Here is a 19,943-nt window from a genome sequence, read left to right as displayed (position 1 = left end):
TACTTCTTTTTGGCTGTGCCAGCTGGATGATAATACTGCTTATTCAATAGCTGTTCCATATCTATATTTGCCCTTGAATCAGCTGCATTTTTTAGTGGTTACATTTTGTAAAATTCCATTTCCCAGTATCCTTACTTCATAAACCCTGGGAAATACTGGAGAAAAGAAAAAAAATCAACCTCTTCTATAAGACCAGTTGTGATACTCTTGCTTTTCAGTCACACACTGAAAATTTAACAGTGCAAAGCAATTTGTGTGTGAGTGGGTGTGTCTACACATGCATACTTGCTGTGCGGTAACCTAAATTACTGAACAGTAAACCAAAATGTACTATGCAGTAAATATCATGACTTATGCTTGGGCATACATTTGATACCTGCATTACTGCACAGTAAGTATTCGGGTGGAAATTTGATACCTGCATGATGCAGATATCAAATTTACACCTGATTAGTTACTACACAGTAATGCAGGTTTAGATGCTTTACTGTGCAGTAATACTGTGTGTGTGGACTGACTTGGGACTAAAGTTAGTCCCAAGTCAGTCTACACTCAGCATTACTGCACTATATTGCCACAATAACTTACTGCACAGTAAATTTAATGTGCAGTAAATGCACGTGTAGATGCACCCAGTTTGTAGATTAAGTCAGTGTAAAAGTATACTCTGCATTAATAAAATCCTCCTGTACTAAGATAACAAATGTACTTTTAGACACTTTCTGTTCACTTCAGCAATAGAATTGGCTTTGTCTTCTCGTTTAAAATGTTGCTAAATTCCTATTGATGGATTTGATATAGAAAATAATTACTGTTCATCTACTGTAATCACTTGAGATGAGTTTTTGGTCTCATTGTGTTGTTTGTATATTTGCAGATTTTCATTCTTCATGCCTAAATCTGCTCTCATTGCATTCAGTTTGAACATGATGGGTTCCTTAAGTTGGGAAAAATGATTCTTAAAGATATTTTTAAAAATATTTAATGCATAATTATACCAGATAGACCCTCAATACCATCAGGAAAATGTAAGGCCAAATAGTGAAACTACCCACAGGAGCCAGTGTAGGACTATTTATGGGAGTAACTCACACAAGCAGGCCAACTGATTCCAACATGAACATGAGATTTTTGCAGTTTGACTTCTAATTTTTCTGTGCACATGCTCAGCCTTCACATTGACCCCAGTGGGAGTTGTGACCATAGACTGCAGTATGCTCTCTTAACAGGAATAAAGAACCTTGTCTCTCTTGAAGGTAAGTGTTTTTCCCTTTTATTTCATGTGGTTAACATCCTCTTTTTCCCACCATCAGTTCAAATACAGAAGGGAATATGAAAAACTGAAGGACAAGTACACCACAATTGTGGATACTCCAGAGCACCTGAGGAATACAAAAGTTAACAAACAAATTAGTGATGTAAGTATGGTATTATGTTAAATGTACTGTAGTCCATCTTACTGTTTGAATTATGACCTTGAAAATATTATGGCAATTAGAATGCTTTTCCTCTTGACTTCTGTAATTTAAGGCATGGCTGACTGTCACAAGGTAACATGCTCTAACAATTTGTATCCACAGATTATTTATAAATTGGAATACAACAAGGCCCGGCCTAAGGGATATACCACAATCCATGATACCCCCATGTTGTTACATGTGCGTCAGGTCAAGGACAAAATAAGTGAGGTAAGTAAATTACATCTTGCATGTCAGATCAATTAACCTTTTTGTCTGTGATACTGTATAATTTCTGTCTTGTAGGTAATACTACCACTATAATTAACTTCTTACTAGAATGTATTTATCTTGCTTTTAATTAAAATAGTTAAAGGCATTTTTAGCTGCATTTAAAATGTTTATAGTGAAGTCTAAAAGTATTAAAAAGCTTTAATCATGTAATTTTTCAGTGCAGATCAAGGGATGGCAATGGCCTAAATAGAAAAGCCCTTATCTGTGATGAAAGGTGTGGGCTGGAATGTTGTTTAATTAGACCATGGATATGGGACTCTAATCCCTTGGTTGGCTGGTAGCTTTCATGTTGTCTTGGATTAGTTGCTTAATCTGTCACTTGATTTACTCTTTTATACTTTGAGGACAGGAAACACCTAATGGCAGTATTCTGAGGCTAAATTAATTCTATAATGATTTGAAATTTTCAGATGAATTTGCCCTCATATAAAACTGAAGGACAAAAAAAATAGGGCCGATCCAATACTTGCAGCACTGATCTCAGATTTGGCAGCCACAGGTGTAATACCTTATCTGCCACAGGCTTTCTTTGGGATCTCGGGCAAATAATCTGTGTATTCCTGTGCCCAGGATCCCTACAAGGAAAACAGTATTTCCCTAACTCACTGTGGTATTGAAAAGATAAATGCAATAAAGATTGGGAAGCACTCAGATGCTACAGTAATGACAGACACATAGTACCGCAAAGTAGAAGTACAAAGTATTAATATTATGCGGTTGCCCATACAGGATTCTGCGGGAACACATTATCAAAAGTGATTTTGAATAACTACTTTTTGGATGTCCAGTGTGAAATAGCTTATTAGGGCTTGATTTTTAGAAAATGCTGATCGTCCATCCCCTGAAAATCAAGCCACTTTAAAATATCTTGAGAAGGGCGCCAAAATGGAGGCACTCAGAATCATTAGTCACTTGAAAATCTTAGCTAAAAGTTATTGTATATAATGTATTTCATACTGAACTGGAGTGCTCTGTTTTTATCCTTTCAAGCAAATAGAAAGCCATCTGGAGATTGATATTAGCTTGTGCATGTGGAATGGCTACCATCAAGGGAGCAAGCTCTTCCTTGTCTGTTTGTATCATTTTTAATTAAACAATTTAGCAGAACTGCCTAAAATAAATTTTCCATTTGCTTCTACTTTGTTGATGAACTATTGTTTAATTGAGTTATATAAGTTACATAACTTATGTAAAAAATGGTTTTAATTTTTGTTCTTTTACCAGCTGAAATACAAAGAAATGTATGAGAGGAATAAATCACACTGCAATGTTGTACCAGATTCTGTTCATATTAAGACTCCCAAGGATGCCTACAAACTTAACAGCAATGTGAGTTCATTTTTTATTAGTGCTTTCCATATAATAATAGGCAGTGACTAACATTTGTAAAGGAGAGTGAGGGAACTGAACACCTACCATCTACTGACATTCAGTGGATTTGCACACCTATGTACTTTTGAAAATCACTGTCAATCCATTGACAGATTGTATGGGTAAAATTCAGAGCAAGTGCCTTTAAGTGTGGATTTTGCTGAGAGCAGTCTTCTCTGTTCTTTTGCTTATCAAATAATTTTGATTCTCTTTGAAAATATGTTTGTTAATTTATGATTACTGAAATGATGTGGTGTGTCAGTACAGATTGGTGGATTTGTACAGAAGTTTTCCAGTGTGCAACACAGGTACCAGTTACCTTATTTCCTTGAAGCTCCTCTCAGTGGCTGTCTACACGAGGCACTGACTGCACAGTAGTTCGTTACTACTGCACAGTTCACGTGGCATGAACTGTGACATGACACTACTGTGCAGTAGTAATGGCTACTGCACAGCTGGTGTGACCAAAAAGCCGTGTGGCAATGCTACTGTGCAGTAACTCCAGTTACTGTGCAGTCATTTAGTACTTATGTATGCAAGTACTAAATGACTGTGCAGAAACAACTGCACAGTCAGCATCTCGTGTAGATGCAGCCACTTTCTGCTGCCAGGGTGGTATAAGTCCCTTCATTATTTTCAGTGCTACTCTGTTTCAACTCATAGTTGAAATAAGTTCTAGCCAGGAAAAGTTCATGGGTTTCTCTGAGAGGACCAGTGATCACAATATATCCATGTTGTGACCATGACAACTTTTCAGTCCTGCATAGCCCTTTCTTCACCTAGCATTGGAAATCCCAGTGCAAATAGACCTTTGCTGGATTTGTAAAAATCTCAGAAGAGAAGTGGATTTCAAAAGGGTTGCTATCATAAAGAGTAATATCTTCCATGAAAAACTTCCTTCCTTTCTCCTACCTCTCATGGAGTAGCCATGGTTAAAGGTGAAGTTGCTCTATATACACTGAGACTTTGAATGATATGAATTCTGTTCATGTTTCTTTTTAAAACAGTTGGATTACAAGAAGAAATATGAAGCAACCAAGGCTCACTGGCACTGGACTGCTGACAGACCTGACTTCATTCAAGCCGCAAAGACTTCCTTGCAACAGAGTGATGTAAGAAAACTAGAAAATGCTGAGTTAACTAATACTCTCATTTCCCATCCCTTCCTTTTCACAACAAAAGACGCTGTAGGTTTGGGGAACTTTTTGCTATCTTTTGTTTTCTCTTCTTACAGTATGAATATAAGCTAGACCGAGAATTCCTTAGGGGATGTAAACTCTCTGTCACAGATGACAAAAACACAGTATTGGCTTTGAATAATGCAATCCTGGCAAGTGACGTAAGTATTTTAGCATTAACTTTGCTTTGAATGTTAACTTTAACATATTACATAAGGAACCTAAAACTTACATTGCGTATCCAGAGGCTTGAATGCCTTCAAAATTCACAAAGCTCTGGACTTTGTGAATACTATTTTTGGGGAATATTTTGCAACATACATCATCTGATAAGAATAATTTGTAAAGTAAAATCTTAAGTCAGAACTTTGAAAGCCTAGTTTTCTAAGTTTAGATTTCAGAGTTCATATTTAGATTAGAAACAGCCTGTTTTTCAGAGATCCTGAGCAGTTCCATTTCCTGTTTAAGAATCAAGTTTAACAAATCATTATTTAGATCTGATTATTTTGTTAACAAATGGCACTGCCTTGCATGGATTCAGTCTTACAAATATCATTGACCTTGTTTATTACTTCACAAACACAAACTGGGGCAACTGAGAGTTGTGACCCCTTTTGAATATTCAGATTTGAAGATATATAAATACTATGTGTTTTGTGCACTTTAACACTTTTAAGCAATAAGGGTAGCAAAATTCCAAGCTGAACTTCACTGAGACATGCAGAAATATATCGACTGAAAATATTGATAAGCACATTGCTTGTAAACCTGAATTCACAAGAGTGGACTTTTTAGGGTTCTGCCACATACCAATAAATCTAGTACATTTGCAGTCTTGTGTCAAGCCATCATAAGACATAAACATTGCTTAAAATAATATATTTTCTCCCTGCCAGATAAAATACAAAGCGAAGCATAACAAGGAGAGGGGAACATGCCTTGCTGTTCCAGACACACCTCAGGTCCTCCTTGCTAAGACAGTCAGCCGTCTTGTGTCTGAGGTAATACATGTGGTATTTGTGGCCTTCATAAATTGATCCTTGTAATACCCTTATATGCATTTCATCTGGGTTTTTTTTTTCCCTCTGTGCTCTCAGAACAAATACAAAGAGCATGTTAAGAAGCACCTTCCCCATGGTTCTTATACAACCCTGCCTGAGACACGGGACACTGTTCATGTCAAAGAAGTGACCAAGAATGTCAGTGAGGTGAGTGACTAGAACAAGGTAACATTTATTTATGGCTCACGTTGATCCCTACTAGCAAGACGTGGCCAAATTATTGCATGTTAGGGTGACTGGTAGATTCTAATCAACAAGGTGTCCAAGGAGTCAGTCAAGATTAGTTTCCTCCTAGAGCTAGCTTTAACCAAATGCTGTTTGGATGACATTAAAGTGGTGGGTTCAAGCAGACAGGCAGAATATTGAGGGCTTTTAACAGCAACGTAACTGAGTGGGGGTGGCCAGAGCAGCAGCTCCAGGCACCAACTTTGCAGAGGAGGGGAACAAAAATGGTCGCTTGCAGCGGGCAGCTGGGTGCACTGCTGGCACCGACAGTGCAGCAGCTGCCCCTGCCCCATGCGCTGAAGCTGTGCACGGGCCGGAGCTGCACTGTTATGCCTATGGCTTTTAATGCAGCTTTCACCTAATAGAGATTGTATTCTAAATGGAGATCCCAGTTTATAATTATACGGCAGAGTATGCAATGTGCCAAGCACTGCACAAAGGTGTGAGGGGAGGGTTGTTGTAGTGTTTTTACATTTTTTTTTGCTTTTGCTGATTAATATTTAGAAAAAATAAATTCCGTATCTGGCCATTTGTGAGTCTTGTAGTGATTTTGTTAGTAGGACACAGCTCTTGTGGGAATAGGGTGACATGTAACTTTTTTGCTTTAAACAGACCAATTATAAAAAGAAGTTTGTGAAGGAGAAAGGCAAGTCTGACTATTCCATCATGCAGGAGCCTCCTGAAGTGAAACATGCCATGGAAGTTGCTAAGAACCAAAGTATTGTAAGTGTGTCTAGCGTTTACCTCAAGTCAAGTACCCATGTGTCTGCAATTTCAGTTAGTCTCCCTAAACGGGTGGGACTGTTTTTCTGGAGTTCTGCCAAATCTCCATTTTTTTTCAAGTGTTATTTTGCAAGAATTAGCATGGATATAATTATGGGCAAGCAAAAAATTGCCTCCGCAGAAATAATCTCCTACTATCAGACCCTGTATATTTACTGATGAGTGGGAGTTAACAATTGTCTCCTTTCAAATAACATTGACAATGGTTTCTTTCATTTTTTCAGATATGGTTTATTATTACGTAATATTTATTTTCTCATTTGAAAAAGGCTTACCAAAGCTTGGAGTTAGCAGAACTCCAGCTACTTTCCCAGCAGCACTGTTGGTCCTTCATTGGCTGTCTGCCTTATAGGTAAACACAGCAGTAACCTACTTTCCTCTGTGTTTGTTTTTACTTATTAGATTGAATACAAAAAAGATGCCAAGTCAAAGCTCCATTACACATCTATAGCAGATCGACCGGATATTAAGAAAGCAACCCAAGTTGCCAAGTTAGTCAGTGATGTAAGTAAACCTCTTATGCAGCTCCTTAGTGGTATTTCTGCTGTAATCAACTGTGTCAGTGTACACAATCAGAAGAGCATAGCTAAAATTTATTATTTGTAAGCTAAATCTTTGTTTTGTATTGGTGATTTTTCCTTTTGACAGATCCAATATAAAGCCAAGGCTCGGGAAGCTGGCATAGGCGTGAGCATGCTTGGACGTCCAGATATTGAACTTGCTAAGGAGGTTTCCAAGCTTACTAGCCAGGTAATAATAAATGCTTTGCCAAGCTTTGGGGCAATGTGAGTAGTTCCATGATGTCAGATTCTTCTGGGACAGAAACTTTTAAGGCAACACAGTGGGTAGAGTGTGTTTATTAAAAAAATGGCAGGTGTTTGCCTACAGGGTATTCAGTATGAGTCTGATCCTGGTCGCAGTGATATCAGTGGGATTGAATTCACCACTGCATTGCCCTTTAGTTCTACAACTAAGTACTGTATGGGGTGGGTTGTGGAAGGGCAGAATTTGGTTCCTTTGTGCATTTTTATCTACAGCCTTTCCTACATTCTTTGCTTTCTTTTACCTCTTCTGTCAACTCATAAAACTTCTTGTGTCTCTGTCTTATTAAGAACATTCAACTTATACTTCCTCTGAAATGTCCAGCACAAAGAGCTTTGTACAGTAAGAAGATAATCATCAGGATTACCTGCAATGTAGAATTAATTGAAGATACAGTAAAATCCCTGTTATCCGGGATTTTACTAACTGGCACATGCTAGCAACCAGAATTTCTGGCTGGCCAGCCGGACGCGGAATGGGGAGGCGGGGAGCGGGAGGGGGGAAAGCCGGCACACATGCAACCACCTCCATCCCCTCACCCCCCGCTCCATGTGCAGCTGCCACCCCCTCACTTTGCATTCAGGTGGAAACCTCGTGCCCTCAGATAACTGGTATTTTTACATTACCGGCACCCCCATTCCCCACTTGTGCTAGATATCAGGGATTTTATTGTATATGGGTAGCTTTGTTGATTAAAACTTTGAACTCAATCTGTGAAAGCTGAGGGCAAGTGCATATGTTAGGGATTTAAGTTGTCATTCTTACAAGACTGTTGTTCCACTGAGTAAAGCCTTGGCCCTGATCCTGTAACCATTTATAAATATGCTTCATTTTACTGTTACAAGTAGTTCCTCTTGACTTCAGTGTGGTTACTTTAGCAGTAAAGCTGGTGTGTGTGTGATGTGTGTGTGTGAATGAGAGAGAGAGAAAGAGATTTTTAAATAGGAGTTGAGGATCAGCAACTCTGATCAAGTCTGGGCCTATAAAAACTGAGGGGTAGAAAAATAGCAGCCATTTCTGCAAACTTGAGCTGGAATGTCTCTCATCATGTACAGACATTCAGTTTCTCTTGAGAGAGTCACTGTTGTACCAAAAGAACCATGAGTGGACAAATGTTCAGGATTTTTCTCCTAGTGTAAAAATGGCCACTCCAGGAGAAAAAAGAACCTAAAACAACTAGAATTAAATCACTCCCAGGAGAGTTTGTCCTGTGAAAGCAGATGTCTATACAAATTCTCTTCTGAGAGAAGCCATAGCACTGTCCTCTAGCACCCCAGGGTGCTTAGCTTGTGTCTCTTTCCCCCCACCAAAGGAGACAGTGTGTCACTTGGGCTGAATTCTTCAGCTAGGTACAGACATTACACCTATTATGCTTTAAGTGCACAGAAAGCACTCTAAAGCAGTAACTGAACAGATATTAATGGTGGAACATCCTCTAAGTTAACCCTCAATGAGGTATTAGACTAAAGCACTTTCTGTTAGAGTGCTTAGAGTGCTTTATCAAACATCTGTGCCAGATCCCATTGAGCGTTAACTTAGATTGTGATCACTGCCAACCCAGATCTCATTGTGCAGGGTTGTGCATTAGCCTCAGCCAGAGCTCATTTGCTCAGCCTGAGCACCAGGCTGCCACCACCCCCTTAGCAGTTACTGACCCAAGTCAGCCCCACCTCCTCCCTCCAGCCAACTGTGAGCCACAGCCAGCCGGGGTGGGGTGGGGTAAGGGGGTCTCTCTCCCCATAGCAGCCCAGGCCCCTGTGGTGTGCCACTACCTGGCTGGGGCTGCTGCAGGGATGCAGAGACCAGATCCCTTTCCCCTGCAGCCCCCCCGGCCAGGCAGTGGTGTGCCAGGGGCCAGGGCAGCTGCAGGAAGGGACTGAGGAGAGGGGCCACTCTGGCAGCCTCCTGGGCAGTGTGTGGGAGCCCCCCCAGTAGCCAGCGTGAGCAGGTTCCAAGCTGCCGCCCACTTAACAGCGAATGTCTATTCAGTTTGCTCGTACTCTAGCTTATTGTGCTTTAAGTAAAGTGCAATACAGCACTTCCCCAGAGGCTTTTTGAACATCTGTCCTTAGCCTTCTGTTTCAGTCAAGCAGGGAACATAACGCAGCCCCTTCACGATCCTACATTGCGCTGCAGGGAGATAGAACCAGTGAGGCAGGCTGGGTCAGCCAATTAAGCTGCCCTGTGGACTGCTGCCCTCTGGTGCCAGGCAGACTGAAGGAGTCTGTGGAACATATTGAGATGCATGCACAAGGGCCTGCAAGATGCACAGTGGCTGCATTACAGACTCCCTGCTCTTCAAGAGCTTAGCATTCCAGTGTGTTCAGACCTCTCGGGGTAAATTTTTCTACCAGGAAAACAAACACGGAAGATTTATCCCAGGTCATTTGAACATGTGTTTGCAGCCTCTGCCCCTCGCTTATCTGTAAAATGAACACAGTAATGTTACTTAACTACACTGGATAGGTAGACATACCTGTATAAATGCAAGTGTATTCCTGTATGTGCAAGTGTAATGTATTATTACAGAAGAGAGGTTATTTAATATTTTTTCCATTTGACTATTCAGTGGTATGCCAGTAAGGTATTTTTTTAAGAATGTGCTTTGACAATGTCTTCTAAACAGTAAGATGTAGTTAATATCCATTGTTATCTACTGTAAAAATGCTTTCTTTTCTGAAATGAAATTGGCATTTCATTTCAGAGAAGCAGCATTTTGCCCACCACCCATTGCCCTACCTTTGTTATATATGTACCAGTTTGCTTTAAAGGTACCCTTTATTTGGTACCTTTTCTTTTGTGAAGTAGTCTTGGGCATCAGTTAGTGTGAGATTTACACTTTCTGTTTCCTGTGCAATTTTTTGTCATTATCTCAACACTGCTTGTTGTTATTTTCTCTCATAGCTTCATGCTTTATCCCTGTGACAATTTGTTTTTCTGATCTTGCTATCTTGCTACACATTGTAGGCGGAATACCTCAAAGGACACATGAGAGGGCATGGAGCTGCATCTTATGATACACCAATGATGAGACACTTTAAGAAAGCTAATATCCTAAGTAGTCATGTAAGATGGATTTAAGTGAGACAACTGGGAATGCCACTTTTATGCACCTTCTCCTATTCTGTGGATTCTCTGTGTCAGTCTGAGCACAAGGCAACAAGCCTGAATTGTAAAAGGATTTATGATGCACTAGTTGCATTGGTTTTCTATAGCTTTTTTTGTCAAAAATGTGGAATGCAACAAACCTTTGTGAGGTTGACTATTCAGATGTAATCCCTTTTTTCCTTTGCAAAGATTGTGCTTGGGAATTTGATCGGTGGGGAATTTGACTAAACCTGTTTACAGAATGATTTCAAGCGAGAGCCTGCTATTGACCATGGACATTCAGTTCCACTGACTATTTTATGGTGGTTGCCAGTGCATGCAACAAAGATGAAATTCAGTATTTAAAATGAACAATGCAGTCATATAAATTTAATTTGGCAAGGGCTTGCTGTCTCTGAGACTGTCTGAGAAATGGGGATCCCATGCTCAACTGACAAATACTATATTGTCTGACAAGGAATTAAAGATCCAGGACTGAACAGCACCAAAAGCTAAGAAATCTTACTCAACTTTTCCTGGTTTTTTGGTTTGCAACACATTTGCAAAACTGAAGTTCACTCAGCAGTTTTTGCAGATTAGTGCAGTGATTCTAGTGAAACACCTTACCTTAACAGGTATACTTGTAAAGAAAACAAAACCAAAAACATTCCTCTGATGGTTTTGACACTTGGGAGAACAGTAAGAAACTTGACTGCATACTCCCAGTAATATCACATATGCCCTGATTTAATCAGTGAGAATCCCTGTTATGCTGCAGGACTTTCATAATTAAAGGGATTGTGTGAATCCCCTTCACATGCTCCCAATACTTCATCAGAAATCAAGTGGGAGAAAATTCAATCTCTGGGTAGTGGATCATGGGAGGAATTTACGTACGTGCCAGACTTCTGTCTTGGGCCTGTGTCAGTAAGACCTGAAGTTCACAGTCAGAAGTCAGTGATACTGTCCTAACTTGCACCAGTAAAGAATCCATGCCAGTAATGCTGCAACTCATTTTCAAGGCACATATTGTACACAATGAGTAAGATTCACTTATTCATATTAGCTGCTTTGTGGCATTCTGGTTGTTGTGTTTCTTCTGATGGTTTCTTGTGTGCAAATGATGCAATATAGCCAGACTCTATCAATCAATCTGCTTTCATACCTCTGGCAAATTCAGTTTTGACTGCTGTTATTTCTCCGCACTTTCTGATATATCTTCCAAGAGCAACTCTTGGGGAAACACGAAGGTTGCACTAGTGCAGTGGCACCACATAGATTCTGCATCCTATTTTGCATATTTCTTTTCAAAGGAAAAAAGGAGTTTATTGTTTCTCTGTGTCTACCCATGATTACTGCATGCAACTGCTGCATGTCCAGCTGCCACCTACTCTGCTATGTTAAATTAGAATCCTACTTTTGGAGCTGGGTGCATCTGCTCCATCAAACTCAGCAAGGAAAAGAAGAAAAAGTAGCATCACTCAGCAGTTATTAAAGAAGCTCCATTCTTTATGTTCTTTTAAAATTCTAATTGTTGTTTTTAATTATAGCCAAGACCTTCCTTTAGTTTTTGAACACATCTTTATCTGATGTTATTTGGGTCTTGGAACAGCCCCCGCCCCAGTCCTTGTAGTGATATGGTTACTGAGACTGAGTCAGCTTGTAAACACTCTTGTTGTCTTTGGTCATGTTTTCCTTCTGTGAGCATTTCCTTTCCAAAAAGCAGCATCTTGTCCCATTCTTCATGTCTCATATACGTTGTACATCCAGTTTGTGAAGTTGCTTACCTCTGTTTTGTTTTTTCTTTGCACCTGTCATGATTGCTTTATATTTTAAATTTAAATGTTATATGTTCTCCTTTGTCAAGTGTTCGTTTTCCTTTGGGTTCAGCAAGAGAGATCTGCTCTTTTAAACCATTGGCCTGATTTTTGTCATGCTGGTGTAACTCTCCTGACTTTAATGCACTTACACTTGTTTTACACCATTGGAAGAACAGGACCAGGCACTAAGGTGTGAGTGCTGATTCTCTTGGTGGCAAAAATGTTGATATTTTTGTTCTGTTACAGCAAGCAGTCGACAGGGCACTTGTGTATGTTTTGTTACCTCTCATATTTGAATTACGGAGTCTTTTGCAAAGCAAAGGAGAGAGAGTGCTTCCAGCATGAGGGATAGGGGCTGTATGGATAAGAATATACTAATGAGTTTCAAAGCTGAGACTATGTGGAGTGTACTTTAACTTTGCATTGAAGCATCTTTCATTTTTACTAACATGTTATATTGTAAGTGTTTGCAATGTTCCCATAAACATGCTTAAACAGTGAAAATCATTCTTTGCATGATATATGTTCCTTTCATCAGTTACATCCATCAGCTCTTCAGTAGATGATTTGTTCATTTGTATGAATAATATTTGGGGATTTTGTTTTGGAGAATCATTGATTGCAAGTGCCAGAAAGACCATCTTGCTCCTTCTTCACCTGCCACAGACTCTTATCTGTGTGGTCCAAATGGCTGGGGCTGTGCATAATATTGTGTCAAACTTTTCCCAGGACAGGATGGATGTGGGTGGGCAAGGAGATAAGGTGGCTTATCCGCAGGAAGGCAAATGTGTCAGCAGGAAGGAACATGTGTTAAATTAGTATTTAATATCTGACTATGAAATCCTCTGGGGACTGATGCTTCATTGAAGAATCACCTGCACAGCAGGGGCTCTGTTTGTAAAAAGCAGAATCTGATTCTAAATTCTTGAGGGGCTGATTCTTGGAATTTTGATCATGAATTGCAATATCCAGTTTATACTTTGAAATCTCCTTTGAAACTGACCCAGCACTTTCAACAAATTCTTGTCAAAATGCCTTTCCGGTTAAAATCCTATGCACAGTTTGACTGGAATGCTCTCTGTGTTGTGTCTGCAAGAGCTGTCAATGGGTCATCCTGGAAGCAGCCTGACCAGCACCTCTATTTACAGCAGTAGAAGAGGGAAAAATCATGGTCCTGCAAGTTCCCATACATTTCAGTAGAGCCAGGAATTGACCCTGCATCTGCTGCATTTTCACAGATTTGCACCAATGTTCATAGATATGACTTAATCTGAACCCCTACCCTAATTTGGAGTAGGTTTGGGGAACATTACCATCTTTTGTACCTATTGCTTCCTTTTGGCTGAGATCAGTTATAGGATCTTCATTTAACATAGAGCCTTTCTCTTATACGATACAACTTTTTTTAGCATTTAAGGTAATTTTTGTATGCCTTTTTCCTCTAAGATGTACATAGTAAGTTTCCCTAACCACTCTTCATACCCTTCAAGTCAAATACTTCATACTGCAGCCACATATACACGTACAATTTCCACTGTAGTGACTATCTGAATGGTTCAGAATATTTTAAGTGCTCTTCAGTTTATCAGCATCATTTTTATACTGAGGAGCTGAAATCTGTGCACTGATTGAAAGATCTGAATGTCATGTGTTAATACACAATGCCAATTTCTATGTCATGTCAGGTCATCTTTAAACTATCTTTTATTCCAATGGATGTCTTAAAATTATTGGCGTTTTTTATACCTTCTGCTTGTCATTCAACCATTTTCCCAGTCTGAATATGGGTTCTTTTAATCTCATAACACCAAGCAAGCCAATTGCAATTCTTGGTTGTTTTTTTTAATTAGGTGAAATACAAAGAGAATTTTGACAAAGACAAGAAGAAGAAGCCACGATATGACTTGAAGGAGGCTAAAATCTACAAGACCATGAAAGATGCTCATAACATGGCTAGTGAGGTATGTCTACTCATCACAGTATTCTGCGTTTTCTGATTTATAGCTTACTGGCTTTGCTGGCAGAGCCCTACTTTCTGTTATTAATATACAATGGATCAAAAGCTTTATTTAATGAGGTTCTTTTTTGCTAATTTGTTGAATCTTTCATACCTGCAGGTGAAATATAAGGCAGATCTAAAGAAACTTCACAAGCCTGTGACAGACATGTCTGAATCACTGATGATGAACCATGTCCTGAGCACCAGCCATCTCTCCAGTGCTGTAAGCTCATTACCTAACCCTAGATCCATTTACTTTTCCATTTTAATTGCTTCTCTGTTCTGAATTGATCTCTGCTAACAATATCTGTAACAACTACTCCCTCCTTTACTGTTCATAGGACATCACCTGGTAGTGATCTCTTCCTCTCCTATCTAATGATTATTTCCTAGCCAACTAGCAACATTAATACATCCATCCTCTGGATACTGAAATCTTTGTTAGCTGTAGTAGAAATGCTAATATTTTAAAACCGCTAATCATTTTTAACTGTAACTTTTTTTTTTTTTACATTTTTAACTGGTCATATATCACTAATAAAATACCTTTTTTCATTTTATCTTTTCTTTTCTTTCTTTCTTTGTCTTTTTTTCCTTTTTTGCATTTATTTGCTATTGATTATTTTTCTGTACTTTTTTCCTTTTCTTTTCTATTCTCTTTTTGTACTGCTTTTTAAATTTGATTTGCTTTTTAAATTTGATTTTTGTGCTTAACATAATTCTGATGTATTAGCACAGAATGATGTTCAGGCCTAACAAACCACATCAGAATTATGTAAGATAAAAGGTGACAGTCATTATTACCTGATATAACCTTACTATGTATTTGTTATATTTAAATTTTTCATTGTTTTCCCTTGGCCCAAAAATATAAAATCTGAGTCCGCTTGAGGTGATTAGAAAGGACAAATGTTCACCTCAGTAAATAAGCTTGCTTTTTGGGTTGTTTTTTTGGGGGGGTATTTATAATTTTTCTTTCATGTGCCATTGAAGTGTTTGCATTAGCTGGGCTTAGGGATTAGACTTGATCAGTTTTTTATTGAGGTGGTTCTTGGCACCTTCCCTTCAGTACCAGTACAAGAAGCAATATGAGAAGAGTAAGGGTCACTACCATGTGGTGCCAGATAACCTTGAACAGCTTCATCTAAAGGAGGCATCAGAACTCCAGAGTCACGTAAGTTGTTCAAGCGCTTCTCGTTTTGTGGTTTTATCCAGTGTTAAATACTTGTTTTATATTCACACAGGATTGTTACTCCTAGTGTATTTCAATTGCTTAGTGCTGTTTTAAATGACACAATAGGACTCTGCCAGGCACACGCATACACGCATTTGGGTTTTTTTGAGCGGTTTTCACCACACTAATAAATCTGCTACTTGGAAAATCTCTGCTATATCTCTACCTAAGTTTCCCCTGACAGATGGAATCTCACCTCTGTTAGTGTCTTATTATTCATTTCTGCTAATTATAATTCCTTTCCCTTGGCAAAATATTTTCCTCTCTGCCAGTTTACTGAACACAGTAATATCTTCCTTTTAACCCCAGCTCTGTCAGGTATTTCAGCCTATTGAACATTGTTGCTGCTTTGTAGTTTTGCTGGAGTCTCATTGGGGGGGGCAAATTATCATCACTTGAATGAAGTCTGTGTCTATCTGGAAATCTGATCTATGTTTCAAGTTTACCCTCCCACATTATAAAATAATTTGGCAGTTGAGATTTAATGCTCAAGTCAGCATCTATTGTTGCTAGGCAGACAAGGTTCCTTGGGTGAATTTGATATCTTTTATTAGACCAACCCAAATAGTTGGAGAATAGTTATTAAGCAAGCTTTCTATTGTTGCTATTCACTTGTCTAAATATTTGTTCCTCTGGAGTCCAGCAAATATTATTCATAGGATTGGGTCCCATCACTTTTATTTCAGGTTTTTCTTGACTCTGGAGACAATTAGGAGAGAGGATTCTATTAAGCAAGTGATAGACTTAAAGCCGTAGTCTGCATCTGTTGCATGGCAGAGAGGAGCACAAGAGTGACAAGAGGTTGTATGGCTATGTGGTGGTTGTGTTAGATCTGAACATTGTGGCTCCTGGTTGTTCCATGCTGAGAATTATGCAGCAACTTGGGGAATTGCCCAGGCAAATAATTGAATAAAGAACATGACAACACCATCACACATCAGGGAGCACTTTGAAAAATAGAACACCCAAAGCACAGGGTAAGTTACTAGCCCCCTAGGGACTCTCCATGGACTTTTGACTATATTGAAGGGATATGTGCATGGAACTGGCTAAATAAGCAGCCAGAATGTGATTTTGCAAGCGCAGCACCATAGGGGATAGATAGTCATGTCCCTGGCTGATCACAAGAATGCTAAAGGAATATAAAGGGAGTCTGCCAGGTCTTCAGCTCAGATATTTAAAGATATGTGGGTGTCTCCATTCCTTAACCACCTTGGCTTTGTACAGATGTTGCACTGAGAGGTTCAGGGGGTTAGATCAGATTAAAAATGCCCCCTCCCACCTGATTTAACACAGTGATTAGATAGGTGCCAGGAGCCTGATCTAAGGTAAAGTCAGGGCAAGGAGTTTGGCAGGCTTGGTGGGGCTGGCTGGGGGTGGGAGGAAGAGGGAGAGTGTCCATCTGGGATTGGGCAAGTGGCCAGGGGGCTAAAAATAGTCCACTGTCGGGAGGGGGGGGGAGGGGGGAGGGGTGTAGGAAAAGCACAGCTCTGGGGTTGGGGTGAACAGTTGGGCTCTTCCAGCTCCAAAGCTGCTCTTAGAACGTGAACAGAAGTTTAGTTACATTAGTCCAAACATGCCTGATTTAATTTAGGGCACCTCCAAGGTAGAGTTAAAGTATATCAGATTGGCCATTTTTTACTGATCTAACCTTTCTGGAACTTGTATACAGTTTGCACTTAGATTGACCTAACTAGGGATCTAAGGGTAAAGTCCACACCTGGGTAAACTAAATTTGATCAGGTGCCGATTTTTTCACGTGATCTAACCTCTTCCTAAACAGCTGTACCCATGCCTTGTGATCTGTAACTCACAGCCATGTCAAATCCCAGCTCCCACAGAGGCTATATATGAAAAGGAAAATAACTTTTCAGAGAGGCAGTAGTAATAATTTACAGCTTTTGTTAAAACTATACAATAAAATTATATAAAATTTAATCATTAAAAAAAGAGAGGCAGTTGTGGCACCATTGTGCTTTGCTGAATGTCTGCCCCTTCACATCTTTCACAGTGGTGGGTGTGGGTTCTCTTCTTAGCAAGACAGCCAGAGTTTGCAGCTTGTTTTCCACTGCATATCTGTTGACTAGACAAAGTAGGCCTATAGTGGCCCATGAACTAGTTCTTTGGTCGTTAAGAAGGTAACTCTTGTCTCTTCTTATCAGGTGAAATACAAAGAAAAGTATGAAAAGGAAAGAGGAAAACCCATGTTGGATTTTGAAACACCAACATACCTTACTGCCAAGGAATCACAGCTCATGCAGAGTGAGGTAAAGTGTTTCATTGAAATCACCCGGGTAAATTTAAGAATCTTCTGCCTAGCTCTGCTTATGGTTACACTTTCACAGGAATATGGTAGGTAGACTAGGTTCCTGGAGTATGTCACCGTGCTTTTTTTTTTAGCTATAATCCTGTGATAGGGTATGCAGTTATACCTTTAATAACACTTTAAACTTTAAATTTCAGTGTGTAGCTATAAATGGTTTGAGTTCTGTTATTCTTTATCTTAATTCGTGAGTAAAGTAGTTTACAGTCGACAAGTAGTTTTGAATCTGAAAGAGAAATGCAGTCAGAGATGTCCAGTTCACTGACGCTCTTGCAACAGAATATTTTACTTTTTGTTAGTTATGTAAGTCTAAAGGAAGATTTTTTTTCTTCCAACTGTAAGTACTCTGGGCATCATTCTTATTGAAGGACTGTTGAACACCTGTTTTGTCTCTGATTTCCCAGTATCTTTCATTGGCCTCTCATTCTATTCCTTCAAGCAGCTACTTTCTGCCTGCTTGGTGATCTGATCTTGTTTTGTTACAGTGAAAAACTTATACATGTTGAAACACACTTGTATAAGGTGGCTGGTCATGATGTTTGGGTGATTGCACTGGTTGTCTGAGCTCCTTGTCTCCTGTGTGTACCCAGAGAATTGCAAACACTTTAAATGCAGGGTCAGCATATGCATCCATCAAAGCCAATGAGAGATCTTTCATTGACTTAAGTGGAAGCAGGATTAGGTCTCAGTTAGCCGCATGGTGGTAGTGACGCTGTATATGAATATGCTGGAGATAACTAGAAATTGCTTCTTTTCCTCTAGTACTTTTTACCTTACATTTCTTTAAGATAAATGCAATAAATATTTGCTTTTTCGCCTTTTTTTCTTCCTACTGTTATCAGAAAGAATATAAGAAGGACTTTGAAGAGTCCATTAAAGGCAGGAACCTTACTGGCCTGGAGGTTACACCATCTTTATTGCATGTCAGATATGCAACCAAAATAGCAAGCGAGGTAGCAGCTACTCTGCATTTACTTCCTCTATCAAGCCAAATAATTCCACTAATTATCCTCAGCAGTATATCATCACTACTTTCCTCACTCCTTAACCTTTCATGTTAAGCATGTTTTATATGTTTTCTTTTGTATGTCCTGTATGATCTAATTTGTTGTGGATGTTAATTCCACTAATTGTTAACTGTATTCATATTGGGTCCCTTTCTTCAGTGTCATCATAACTGTTTCATTGTGTGTGCGTGTTACATTTTCCTTTTCGTGTTTATCACTGAGTTTCTAATGTGTTGTGATCTATGTTTTAGAGGTTATATAATGCCAAGCAGTAATTTTTTTGTTTAAAAAAATCTGTTGGATTTTATTTTAATTTTTCTAACCAAGTGGCAGAAAGCAGAAATTCTCTCTGTCTGCCAACTCTTTTTACAATCTTCTTTTCTTCTTTCTGTAGAAAGAGTACAGGAGGGATTTAGAGGAAGGTGTCAAAGGTAAAGGTCTAACAATGTTGGAGGAGACTCCAGACTTATTAAGAGCAAAGCATGCCACTCAAATCCTAAATGATGTAAGTAAAAATCTGGTTGGAATATAGTGTGATTGGAAATAGAATCCTTCCACATGATTAATGCCCAAAGCAATTTTAGCACTCATGAAATGAAAACAAAGCTTCTAGACACATGGCCTTTCAGAAACCCCAGATTTGGGGAAAACTGAATAATTAGTTACTGGCTGAGTAGAAAAATGGGAATCAGCACCATTCCTAGTTCCACAGCTGACTTTCTGTTTCAGCTTGTCTAAATCGCTATAATTGTACCACACATAGGTAAAATAGATATTTTATACTAATCTTTTTTGCAGGTGTTGATAGCTTCAACAACTAATAATTCTATGATTTTCAACATCACAGGATAAAAGATGATTAAACAATGTAAATGTTTTAGTAGTAGTAGTATGTCAATACAGTAATATTACACTTCTAATAGTTATTTTGCTAGTGCAGCAAATTTTTTCAGTTCATTAAGGAATATGTATTTTATTAACATTTTTAATATTACTAGAGATAATAGGTTAAATCCAATGAAACTGGTACACAAGACTGTAGATTACACCAACTTCAATTAAATAAGTCCTTTCAGCAGCAGAGAAATGTGGCCAGGCACCAGGGACACAGGGCTGTGGGGACTTCTAGTTTCCTCTCTGATCACGATTGCCAACATCAGCTGCTTTTTTTTTTTTTACCCCTCCTCCCACCCCAAGTTGGCACTCAGGGCAGTTGCTCCATTTGCCGCAGCTGAGTCCCTTACACTCTAGGAGATGACCTACCACTTCACTTCACAGAGTT

At 39.1% G+C, this 19,943-nt stretch overlaps 1 protein-coding gene across 35 annotated transcripts in view; it reads left to right on the top strand.

Annotated features, from left to right (window-relative positions):
- The window catches only part of NEB (nebulin), a 214,835-nt gene that overhangs the window by 167,059 nt on the left and 27,833 nt on the right, over positions 1–19,943 (top strand). For 29 of the 35 annotated variants that reach the window (XM_025205209.1, XM_025205234.1, XM_025205244.1 and 26 more), the window contains 17 exons: positions 1,314–1,418; positions 1,581–1,688; positions 2,976–3,080; positions 4,130–4,234; positions 4,357–4,461; positions 5,197–5,301; positions 5,398–5,508; positions 6,199–6,309; positions 6,772–6,873; positions 7,018–7,119; positions 10,159–10,257; positions 13,949–14,059; positions 14,216–14,320; positions 15,167–15,271; positions 17,494–17,598; positions 18,497–18,607; positions 19,056–19,166. In XM_025205209.1, coding sequence (XP_025060994.1) covers positions 1,314–1,418; positions 1,581–1,688; positions 2,976–3,080; positions 4,130–4,234; positions 4,357–4,461; positions 5,197–5,301; positions 5,398–5,508; positions 6,199–6,309; positions 6,772–6,873; positions 7,018–7,119; positions 10,159–10,257; positions 13,949–14,059; positions 14,216–14,320; positions 15,167–15,271; positions 17,494–17,598; positions 18,497–18,607; positions 19,056–19,166 — 1,806 coding nt within the window. The remainder of the gene's footprint in view (positions 1–1,313; positions 1,419–1,580; positions 1,689–2,975; positions 3,081–4,129; positions 4,235–4,356; positions 4,462–5,196; positions 5,302–5,397; positions 5,509–6,198; positions 6,310–6,771; positions 6,874–7,017; positions 7,120–10,158; positions 10,258–13,948; positions 14,060–14,215; positions 14,321–15,166; positions 15,272–17,493; positions 17,599–18,496; positions 18,608–19,055; positions 19,167–19,943) is intronic. The other 6 variants (XM_025205221.1, XM_014520343.2, XM_025205216.1 and 3 more) reach the window with 3 other exon arrangements.

The sequence above is a fragment of the Alligator sinensis genome, unplaced genomic scaffold (assembly GCF_000455745.1).
Source record: "Alligator sinensis unplaced genomic scaffold, ASM45574v1 scaffold61_2, whole genome shotgun sequence".
Classification (NCBI taxonomy): domain Eukaryota; kingdom Metazoa; phylum Chordata; order Crocodylia; family Alligatoridae; genus Alligator; species Alligator sinensis.
This window is presented reverse-complemented; position numbering and strand designations above follow the sequence as displayed.